The sequence below is a fragment of the Fukomys damarensis genome, unplaced genomic scaffold (assembly GCF_012274545.1).
Source record: "Fukomys damarensis isolate Sample0158 unplaced genomic scaffold, DMR_v1.0_HiC HiC_scaffold_39, whole genome shotgun sequence".
Taxonomy (NCBI): Eukaryota; Metazoa; Chordata; class Mammalia; order Rodentia; family Bathyergidae; genus Fukomys; species Fukomys damarensis.
Window position 1 is genome coordinate 128,291,130 of NW_022900951.1, and position 10,976 is coordinate 128,302,105.

At 39.0% G+C, this 10,976-nt stretch overlaps 2 protein-coding genes across 4 annotated transcripts; both read right to left on the reverse strand.

Annotated features, from left to right (window-relative positions):
- Positions 1–1,747: 1,747 nt before the first annotated feature.
- Cmc4 (C-X9-C motif containing 4) lies at positions 1,748–10,970 on the reverse strand. Of its 3 annotated transcripts, none has more exons than XM_010625183.3 (3): positions 10,826–10,970; positions 3,945–4,012; positions 1,748–2,111 (listed from the first exon to the last, which is right to left on the reverse strand). In XM_010625183.3, the coding sequence occupies exons 2-3, from the start codon at positions 4,000–4,002 to the stop codon at positions 1,963–1,965; spliced, it is 207 nt and encodes a 68-aa protein (XP_010623485.1). In that variant the 5' UTR covers positions 4,003–4,012; positions 10,826–10,970; the 3' UTR covers positions 1,748–1,962. The 3 variants fall into 3 exon arrangements, with proteins under 3 accessions (XP_010623485.1, XP_010623484.1, XP_010623483.1); XM_010625182.3 differs by lacking the exon at positions 10,826–10,970 and adding an exon at positions 5,310–5,384; XM_010625181.3 differs by lacking the exon at positions 10,826–10,970 and adding an exon at positions 10,574–10,661 and having other exon boundaries at positions 1,749–2,111.
- Positions 4,408–10,650, reverse strand: Mtcp1 (mature T cell proliferation 1). Its single transcript, XM_010625184.2, has 5 exons — positions 10,574–10,650; positions 6,014–6,165; positions 5,728–5,898; positions 5,595–5,646; positions 4,408–5,507 (listed from the first exon to the last, which is right to left on the reverse strand). Exons 2-4 carry the CDS (start codon positions 6,116–6,118, stop codon positions 5,599–5,601), a joined length of 324 nt encoding a protein of 107 aa, XP_010623486.1. The 5' UTR covers positions 6,119–6,165; positions 10,574–10,650; the 3' UTR covers positions 4,408–5,507; positions 5,595–5,598.
- Positions 10,971–10,976: the final 6 nt, after the last annotated feature.

The following is a 10,976-nucleotide window of genomic DNA, read 5'->3' on the forward strand; positions in this document are numbered from 1 at the left end:
AGAGTTCGGTATATTAACTATTGTAAGAATGTTCTATAATCCTTTTGTTTGACAATTGCCAAAAAGCTGGGCCTAACGGTGACTGAGCTCCTAATTTGAAAAGTTTACTTGTATACAGTTGTGGAAAATGGTATAAGGTTGGATTTAAAATTTCTGAGTATCATCAGTGTTTGGTATGATCTGAAATTCCAGCCCTGTAGGAAAATTAGAATACTACCCTCTGCTCCCTCTACCAAATTATCAGCTCCATTTCTCTGCTCTAAAATGGGGAATGAATACCTGATGTGGTGCATGTCTGTAATCCCATCAGTCAGGAGGCTGAGGCAGGAGGGATCACCACAAGTGAAAAGGAAGAAACAATTGATTTGAAGCTTTTCAACTTGAAGTCTGTACCTTAGGAAAACAAAAATACTTAAAACAGCCTGAAAAAAAAACTTAGTAAAAATAATTTTGTAATAAGACAGAAAAATAACCTATTTGATTTTATAGTTCTAATGTAAATCCCACCATCTAATAATTTTAGGTTATTTAGTTTAGAGTTGATACAAACATGGTCGTAAAACACCTTATTAAATTGTTTTACTATCAACACAAGGGTTCATTTAAATTATTTCATGAGAATTTCGCACTGTTAACTCTGGTTTATCGTCCCATGTCCCCAAGGCAGTATTTCTCTAAGTCTCAGGAGAACAATACAAAGAAATTCTTGTCTGAAAAAAGTTTCACTTGGCAATATAATCATTGCCAAAGAATCATTTACATCAGCACACAAACAACTAAAGCATGACAGCAAAGTAACCTGTTTGCGTCTAGCCTAGCACTCCCCAAGTACCTGGCCACAGAAACTTTTTTATTCTGTTGAAAAACCATTTCTAGAAACACTGGGGAATACTGCCTCAAACACTAGTGATATTTGGACCTTGGACATTGAGGACTTACTAGAATTGCTCCTGCTTGTATTTTATTTTTTTGAGACCAGGTCTGTGTAGTTCAGAGTGCCCTGGAACTCACTGTAGCCCAGGCTGGTCTCAAACTCACAGTGATCCTCCTGCCTCAGCCTCCTGAATGCTGGGACGACAGGCATGCACCAGCACGCCCAGCTGCTCCTGCTTTTATTCTGGTAGTCATCTTATAGAAAGGCATCCATTCACTCGAAAGTCATCTTTTTCTTTTGGGGAGGAGGGACAGAGGAGGATCTACTACCTATTGGAGGAAAGCAAATGGCCATAAAGTAGCTGCAAACTGCCAACAGGATTCCCTCAGCAGCTCTGTATTAATACCTGGATCTAGTGTAACAGCTTTTGATTATAAGGACATAAAGAATAGATAAACTACTTAACATTTCATTCTATTTTTGCCTACCTGACTTCCAATGAAATGTGTTCAGTCCCTTTACAATAAGGGACCACCAAACATGACAGGAATCATTTGTATGCCTTTCCTACCACTGACTGAAACAAACTGAGCAACTTCTCGCTAGGTTCTGTGGTGGGAATGTAAAGCAGAAAGAAATGTGCCTACGGGCATCTGGAAGGGTACTTTGCATTCCACAAGTACAACAGGTATGGAGTTAGGCTGAAGAAGTTTTGAACTAATTTAGCATGTAATCTAGGGAATGAGGCAGGAGTCTTCACCTAACATGCCTCCCATGACTGCAGTAGTGGTGAACTCAAAAATTCATTAATAGTTGTATCTAACAGCCATAAAATACACTGAGCACAAAATCAAAAATCTTCACTTAAACAGCTTTATTTTAGCAGCTCAGTTTTTACATTCTACATATTTTTATGTTAAATACATTCCTATTCCTGTTTCTGTCTATTCTGCATAGATGGCATATTTATTAACTGTTGTAGTTGGATTTTTTCATTTGCTATTTGCTGCTACCTGGCCTGAAAGAAGTCAGGATAAGCAAAATGTTCTTGGTGGAAATAAAGCAGCATTTAACTTCTCAGCAGAACTTTACTTTGAGGCAGACTTCAGTGCAAGCTTTTCTTCCTCTTCTTTTTCAAATCCTGAACAGACAGGAGATCTTCCCTTGGGATATCGAGCACAACACTTACGCAGTTCTTGAATGGCAGCCTGACACTTTGATTCCATGTAATTGTTGGCTGAAAAACAGACAGGCAGACCCTAGTCATGATCTCTGGGCTGAGTGTACAGAGAGATGTAGATCAGCACCTTTCACCCCTTTTCACTTTCAGTACATATGAAATGAAGCAAGTACAGTAGATATATTCAAGTCCACTGGATTCTTTGTCATTTAGAGATTTGTCAACAGGTCAGTTAGGAAAAGTATAATTTACAAAGAAGTTGAAAACTTTTAATATATAATTTCATTTTCTTTTAAGGTCAAGTTAATAGTTAAAGTGCCTTTTTCCCCCTGGTATGGGAAATTGAACTCAGGACCTTGGCACATGCCAGGTAGGCACAGGGCTGCTGATCTCCATCCCTCTTACATGCCTTTTTTTTCCCCAGGCCTAGGGACTGAACTAAGTACCTTGCGCTTGCCAGGCAGGCACGGTACCACTGAGGTACATCCTGGTCCATCTTATGTGCCTTTTTAAAGGGGGTCACTGATCCCTTTTGGTAATTTGATGAATTAGAAAAATGCACATGGTCCACATATATAAGAATAATTGATTTTTATAAACACAGAATACACAACAAAGACCTTACAACCTCCACAGCCTAAAATATTACCTGTTTGGCCCTTTACAGAAAACATTTGCAGATTTCAGATGATCTGAGGGGGTGCATGGGAAGTAGCCATACCTCTCAATAGTTATGGAAGTCTGACAAGTTACAGTATATAACCTGTGTCTATAAAATGGTGGCCACAGTAGCTTCTACCTCATAGACAAAAAGATAAAATGTGTACAGCCTGTGTCACCTAGTAAGTAGTCTTTTCAGCTGAAACCTTTCACACTATACCAGCTCTTTTTAATTTGATTTATTTCCCTTTAGCTGTCAGTTGCTACTTCAAATGAGGTTTTACTTAGAAGAAATTAAGTGCAAAAATTGTTTTTCTTCTTCTTAAAATGCAGTAAAACTGAAGTATACAATATTTTAGAAAAGGTTTTATAAAATATTGTTTACATCATAAAATGAACTAAAATGAAAGTTACATCAAATGAAATACACAAAGGCTTTCTTTGATGGTAAATATTTAGAGGAACCTTGACCATTTTTCCTCACATCTTTCTATGTGTTCATGATTATCCACCTCTATTACTTTAATAATAGGAAACATGCACAAAAATCCACTTTTCACATAGCATTATAGCTTTTGTTATTTGCTTTTCTGGCAACAGTCACTTGCTGATTAAAAAATAATCTAATATTTGGTCAAACATAGTAGCTGATTTAAAGCCTAATGGACAAATCACATCAAATATGCTTTAATTGAAGTTTACTTTTGCTATTAAGAGTTAGTTGCTGACTGAGGCAATTGAATTCCACTTGTACTTTCAACCCCCTCCTGCCAGACTGCTTTTAAAAAGTGAGTTGTCAGCTGCAGTGAAGACTAGTTTTTTGTTTGGTTTTAGCAGTGTTGGAGATCAAATCCAGGGCTCTGAGCATGCGGAGCAATTACTTTACTAAGGAGCTGCACCCCCAGTCCCAAAAGGCTAGTTTTAAAACTAGTCTTTTTATAAAACAACTTGCTCAGTTCTGTAATTCTTAACCTGCCCAGACACTAGCCCTAGGAAATCTGATTTAATGTTCTAGGCAACACTCTCTAGGTGATTCTAACGTACAACCAAGATGGAAAACCTCTGGCTTAGACTGCATTACTTTTTCTCTCTATCTTTGGTGTTACACAGAAATAGTACAGTCTGAGAAGTATTAATGTAGGGTGCTAATAAAAGAATAATAAAATTAGCCTTTTATAGTTAGTTCACAGGTAAAATGGAAAAATAGTTAAAAAGCATATTACATACTACCTTGTAAACATTTCTGTATTTCACAGGCTTGTTTCTGGCACGGATCCTTTTGTGGCATATCCAGAAATCTAAAACAAGAAAAATGATTTTGCTTTTTTCATAATCACTATAAAGCCCCACTGCATGAAATTTTCTTCTGAGACAAGTAGTATACCCTTATAAATGCTGGGAAATAATTACACTAAAAATATTCTTCCCATTTATATGATGAACCAACTGTATTTTCATAATATCCATTTCATTAAGTTTGGAAGATATAAATAGATTTACACGAGACAAACACCCTTAAATTTAATCTACTCATCTTGAACACCGTAAAACAATGTTGGGCTACAGAAACTGATGCTGCCACTCACGGGGCCTGGCCTACTGTCCAGCTCTATGATTCATGAAGAAACTCAGTGACTCAAATCCTTGAGCCTTTTTCTTTACCATTCGTGTATAAAATGGGAATCATACCTACCTCAAAGCCTTGATGGAAGAACTAAATATGAAAAAGTAAAGTGTGTAGTACAGTGCCTGGAAAGCAGTAAGGACTCAATACATGGTAGCTGTTATTCTCAAAACATTTAAAAAATGAGGTCTCACTATGTATGTTACTCAGGCTGGCCTTGAACTGTGGGCTCAAGCAATATTCTTACTTTAGCCTCCCGTAGCTAGCACTACAGGTTACCATGCCTAGTTCAAGACTTGTCTTAAAAAGTAAAACCTTAATGTATATAAATGTTATGGTTAACTCAGAAAATCCTTTACTGGTAGTAAATGCTTTCCTAGGAATCAACAATATTTGGTGCCATTACTTCCTGAGAAAAGTCCCAACTAAGCAGCTAAAGTAATTTTTGGAGCTCTTAGGAAAACCACATTATTTGAAGTATTGTTACTAAAGAAGAAATTTTAAGTGCCCACAATTTTGATCAGCAACTAACTTCTAATAATCTGAAGACACATTTTCAGGAAGAAAAGAGGCCTAGGAGTCTTTGTAACTAATTTCATCATACAAATAACTCTTTCCCCCTAAGATCCCTGTAAATTTCTCAATAGATCCAAATTAGGTCAGTACTGGGATGGGAAACACTGGAGCCAAACCTAGGATATTTACAGGGTGGGAGAAGGAAAGGCAGGTGAATTTCTGTAGGGCAAATAAATGACAAATAGATGTTGATGCTGCTAGGAGCTGCTCTCTTCTCTCTAAATCAGTACCAAGTCCTTGGTGATCAGGGCATCTGTTCTGTAGCACGTGCTGACTTTTGTGGGATTCATCAGACCCCAGTTCCAGCCGGTGATGTCCATTAAAGGTTCTATGGCAATTTCCAAAGGAGTCAACTTCAAGTTATGTGTCCTGACTAAGTGCTTTTGTTGACTCACTTTCTGCCTGTGTAACTCTCCCTCTGCAGTGTCACTTGCAGTGTTCTTCATGACCCTTCCTAAACGTCTGTGTTCTCGAGCAGTTTTCAACCCACTCCCTCCCCCCAGGCCCAAGAGTGGGTGCACTGTAGAGGTGGATGAAGAGATTGCCATATACTGAACAGAACAGAGAAGCATATCTTCCTAGAATCCCAGCACCTGGAAAAAAAAAATCATTCAAATCACCACAACTGAATAGAGTGAAAATGAAGAAAGGGAGGAAAGGGGAGAAATAGAAATACATACCAGGTTAATCATCAGGCAAAAGCTTAAGCAACAGCTCCTGAACTCCCCTGACCTGTCAGAAAAATAAAAGTTTATAGAGTACTCTGTTATAAGGGTCCCAATACAATGGAAAATGAGTAAGCAACATGTGTACCATTAAATGATGCTGTATCTGCCACAAGCGAGAGTTGTTATCCATGTAGCGCTCCTCTGGGTAGAGTTGCCACATGAGAGGTAGTTGGGAGGTAAGAAGGTGACTTGGCCTAGCTGCGTCACCTAAGGGAACCTGAACTTGCTGGACTCGTGCCCTTAGGAAACTCGTCTCCTAATGGAAAGGCATGATCAAAAATAAAACCAAAGACTTCAGAATATTGAGAATGGATAGAAATCAAGTTACTTGAAAGCAAAATCAAAGAAATAAGTAAAATGAAAACAGTTACCTCTTCCACGACGGCCACCCATGTGCGCTGGTATTCGTCGCGGTAGATACCCTCTTGGTGAACCCAGAGGTGATCGGGTGGAGCCCCCACATCCTCGCCTGCCATTCTGGGCTTTGGGGTCCAACTTTATCCCTGCTTTTCTCCACCTAAGCCTGCAGCACCCGTGCACAGGACACAGGTGTGACTTTCTGGGTTTGAATGAACTCACCACTGAGCAAGGTGACTTGGAACTAGCAAACACTAACCAGAACCAAAAGTCCCACGTGTCTATTTGCATAGCCTGATTAGAACCAAGGACATCTGCTTTCTGCAAGGCTGAAAGTGACAATGAAGTGATAGGCAGAGCCTCAAGGTAATGCGATTGGCTAGAAAACACTCAAGGATTCTAGATAAGATCTGTGGGTGTAGGAGGAGTACTACAAGAGGCTGGACATTGGTCTCACCCATTCTTTGCATTCACAAAATGGTGTCTGGCAAAATGTAGTTAAGCGATAGAAAATGCACAGGAGCATGCCTAAGGACACATTATTTTGGCAAGAAGGCAATAAAACAGACACATGCATGCCATATTCCCCAGGTAAAAGCCACTTCCAAGCAGTTTCTATTTTTTACAAAGTAAGATTGAGTCATCTGCATGGTTTCTAACCTGAAATTAAGTGTTTAAAGGCAAAGGACCTATTTATCAGTCTACTAAGAAAGGTTTACTTATAGTAGCAAGACATTTCCAAAAGGGGATTTTCATGTTAGGAAAAATATTTAGGGCAGCTTCGTGGAATTTCTGAGCCACAAGTAACTGTGGGGATCATGGTGATACTAAACTGTGTGAGAGCAAATGATAATTATTCATCTAGATCCTTGTTTCATTTTAGTAGTGCTGCAGGATGTTGTAGGAGCTCATTTTCCCATACAGATATAGCTTTACATTTTTATTTCCTAAGCCAGAAAAGCCCCTCTGCCCTTTGGGAGGTGCAAAGGAAGCACACCTCTACTGAGCCCTGAATCTCATTTCAGGACCTCATAGGAACTTGACATTCACTTTGCATGAATGGATCTTTTGGACCCTGCTCATGGCCCTGCAGTTGCATATATTTCTTCCTTTCAAAGAGAAAAACATGCCACTGGGGGATTTGTCTCACAAAACACAGGCCTCCTATTCCCATCAGGTAGCCATTGAGTGGGAGAGAGAATACAGCACAGCTCGGGAGGTTGGCAGAATCCTCAAAAGTGAGATTGTGCAGAGCAAGCCGGATTGTAGAATCAGGAGAAAGAATAAGAAAAAGCCAGAGACATAAATAAAACGAAACCAAGTCCCTTTTTCTCAAGGTTAACTATCTGAGGCTGATATTTTTTGTAAACAGGTTGTCCTTCCTAAAAGGAAAATAGAAAAAAACAAAAACAAAACAAAACAAAAAAACAACTCTTACAGACTTAAGAAGTGGTCTGATTTTGTGACTAATTTAAAAGAATCATATTGGCTTCACCTGTTCTACCTTGAGTAGCAGTGACTCTGAGCCTGGTATAGGTATCTGTTTTCACATGGATGCGTTCTCATTTCAAACTCATCCTTAACCAACGCCTCTTCTGATTTTACACACTCAAAACTTATATCTCGGATTTCTTCTTTTTCTTCAATTGCTATATCTTCTCTTTTACCAATTCCAGCAAGAACCACCACTACCACTGTATTGAAAGCAAACCTCCCCCAAATACCGGGCTCATTTCAAGCTTCATAAACTTTTTTCTTCCCTTCCACTTGCTTAAAATGCGTAAGTTTCTAGGTACATTATTTTAAGCCATTTTTTCTATTTAGCAGATATCACTGTTCTACCTTCCCATCTCCCCAGAGCTCTGGAAAGTGATCCAAACAAAGATCCAGTAAACCTTAGTATAAAAAATATATTACTATATTAAATATATGAAAATAAACTAATATCTAAAATATATTATGTATTAATATATAAATTTATACAAAATTAGTTTATATCAAATTAGTTATAGCAGATAAATATATTGAATTTGAGCACAGAAGGCATAGTTGTAGGCAACAATTTTTTTTTAAAAGTAGAAGCCAAGCATTAAGGGTTTCAGGACCATTTCAATTTTATACATAGGTCCTAGCAACAACCATCATGTTGATATTTAAATTTCTTTTGAATAAAAACACAACTTTATTCTTTTATTCTTTATATTGATATTAAAATGAAATAATTCAAGCAGAGGACAGGGCAGGCAGACTGGAGATGATGTTTGGAATTCCTAAGAATCACTACAAAATATTCTCAGAAGGGCAGTGGTATGTGCTGCTCTACCCCAAAGGTTAACATGTTGTCATCAGCAAGACGAGCCTGGAGACAACCCTTAGCCCCTTATTCTAGACTTGTGTACTATTCAGACAGCATGAAGGCCTAGGGAAGAGAACTGCAGTGATCAAGTGGCAGAGAAATCACCACGTCAACGTTGTTGACTAACCACATCCTCAGCAGAGAAAAGCAAAGGCTGAGCAAGATGGATTCAGAGTCTGTCAAAGACACAGGTTGTTGAATGGGACACCATTTCCCTAAGTGCGATTCACAGAGCACTTCCTCCCAACATTTTCCTTGGTCAAATAAGTTTGGGAATCTTGAGTTATAAAGCATATTAGCATGGTAAAGTTCTGGAAAGTTATTCAATAAAGAAACTTTATGTTGTTTACCAACATTTCCTAAATTTATTCGACCAGAGAACATTTTTTTTTGCATATACCACTTGTCCACAAAATTCAGGACACCTCAAAGTAAAATGAGTCTCTTAAAACCTCCAGATAAACTTAGGTACAAAGTGCAATAGTATACACAAAATATAAACCTGTGCAATTCAAGGAATATTACCAGCTGCAAATACAGATAGAATGCAAAAAATGTTTGGATAACTTTACAGCTGTATCATCCACTAAAAGAGATTGTCCCCATGGGGGGTCACCTTGATACCAGAGACCATATTGGCACAAATTCTTTTTAGGCATTTTGAAAATTAGGTTCTAAGTGGATGACATGTAACAAGATTTTGTAGATTACTAAGAAAACCATCACTTTTTCCTCTAACAAATGAATTATTTTTTCTTTTTAAAAAAGTATGATTTGCTTTAATTTCCAGGTATTTGAACAGTTTTTAAACATTGATCAGCTGAATACACTTACTTTATTTGAAGTCATTTAGTAAGTTCATCCAATTACAAAGGGTGAAGTTGCCAACAACATGGGCCCTGGAATCAGGCTGGCCTACTTATGAATCCCGATTCTACCACTTATGAGCTTTGTGACCTTGGAAGTTCATTTTTTTCCACCTCAGTATCCTGAGGCATAAAATGAGAATTAAAGGACATAATAATCATAATGGTACTTATGAAGCAGTTCTTATGTGTTTTACTTATGCTTACAGAATCAGGTCATTTAATGTGCATGGCCTCATGGGGTGCTATTAGGTGGGCACTATTAGTATCCCCAGTTCAAGTTGAAGAAAGCAAGATGCAAACAGGTTAGGTAATTTGCATATGGTAACTAAACTAGGAAGTTGTAGAGCCTGAGTCCAACTGGGTCAGTTTCCACACACTAGATGAGAATGACTATCACATAATAAGCTTGCTATAAATGTTATAGTTTTTTTCCTAAGTAAACGTCCGGAGTTGTAAAAAGGTAACCATTAGCATTATAAAAATGGATGTCGTTCTAGAATATGAGATTAACTAACACCAACAATAAACAAAAGGTGTTTTTCTTCCTGAAGGTGTCTAAAGGAACTTTATAAATTTGAAATATAACAAAAGGGCACAGTAGCCATGAACAGTAACCGAAAATAAAATGTGACATAAAATCAAAAGTTAAGAGATCATTACAGATAGGTCCAACGTACATTTGAAAATTTTCCAGCCTTCATTATTATCAAACTTAATCATGGAAAGATGTGCCATGTGATCCTTAAGCATCGGGTAAAAACAGAGGTTGCCGGCATATACATTACAAATAGTTCCACTGGATTTGAGGCCCTATTTGTCGGGAGACTTGGGTTGGAACTGACTTGGGAGAAAAGAGCAAAGCATCAACACTCTTCAAGTAGCACCTAGGGAATGTTCCCTTTCCAGTACTGCCATATATGCCTGGCTTCAAAAGTACACAGGGAATAGAAAAACAGACAATCGCGGTTGGGTTGTGGAGGCAGCACGGCATACATTTTTGTCTGATTTAGAATTTGCTCCTAAAATTCTCGTGGAATTCGTCAACTTTAGGGTTGGGAGCTCTATATGTTTAAGCCATGGCACACTGACATACCTTAAATAAAATTATTTTTCCATACAATTTCACCATTGTCTGACAGCATCAAGAGAAAAAAAGAGCTGAGGAAAGTCTTCTGGATAGCAGATGTGAAGCACCTGAACTTTTAAAAACTGAAGTCCCCCAACTCCCTTTCCTTGTACCAAACTAACGGGTATCTAAAAGTCCTGCCTGCTAAAGAGCAGCAGCAGCCAAGCTCCAGTGATACTTTTTCAGATTCAGTATAGCGGTGTTTCTGCAAAAGGTTACTCACATGAATATAATGTTTCTTGGGCTAATTTACTCCGCCTCGAGAGCAGCTAGGCTAACGCTTCCAGGCCTCCCACCCCGGGCCGCTCGAGCCAGAGCGCGACAGGAGCCCGGGGCAAGCCGAGGGGCAGCCCGGGCCGAGAGCTCCAGAACCGAAGTTGCGAGACGCGGGCCGGCAACCGGAAGTGATCCAGGGAGAGTTGTAGGAGACTCGGGCTGTGACTTAAAATAAAACAAAAGAAAATAAAACCTTAACTGTTTTGGGACCGACTTTCAACAGAGCGATCCCCTGGCTCGAGAGGCCGGCGTTCGCGACGACGTCGCCTCGAAGGGCTGTCCCCAAAGAGCGTAGGCCGCGCACAGCTCTCTTCAGCGGGCGGGCAAAATGGGCGCCGTCACTCGGGAGG

Bases quoted from the DNA above. Each gene is read 5' to 3' on its own strand.
- Cmc4 (XM_010625183.3), bottom strand. From the start codon at position 4,002: ATGCCACAAAAGGATCCGTGCCAGAAACAAGCCTGTGAAATACAGAAA. The intron at 2,112-3,944 runs GTAGTATGTAAT...TCTGTTTTTCAG, and splicing joins AATACAGAAATGTTTACAAG to CCAACAATTACATGGAATCA.
- Mtcp1 (XM_010625184.2), bottom strand. From the start codon at position 6,118: ATGGCAGGCGAGGATGTGGGGGCTCCACCCGATCACCTCTGGGTTCAC. The intron at 5,899-6,013 runs GTAACTGTTTTC...CCTTTCCATTAG, and splicing joins GGGTGGCCGTCGTGGAAGAG to GAGACGAGTTTCCTAAGGGC. The intron at 5,647-5,727 runs GTACACATGTTG...TTTTTCTGACAG, and splicing joins AGATACAGCATCATTTAATG to GTCAGGGGAGTTCAGGAGCT.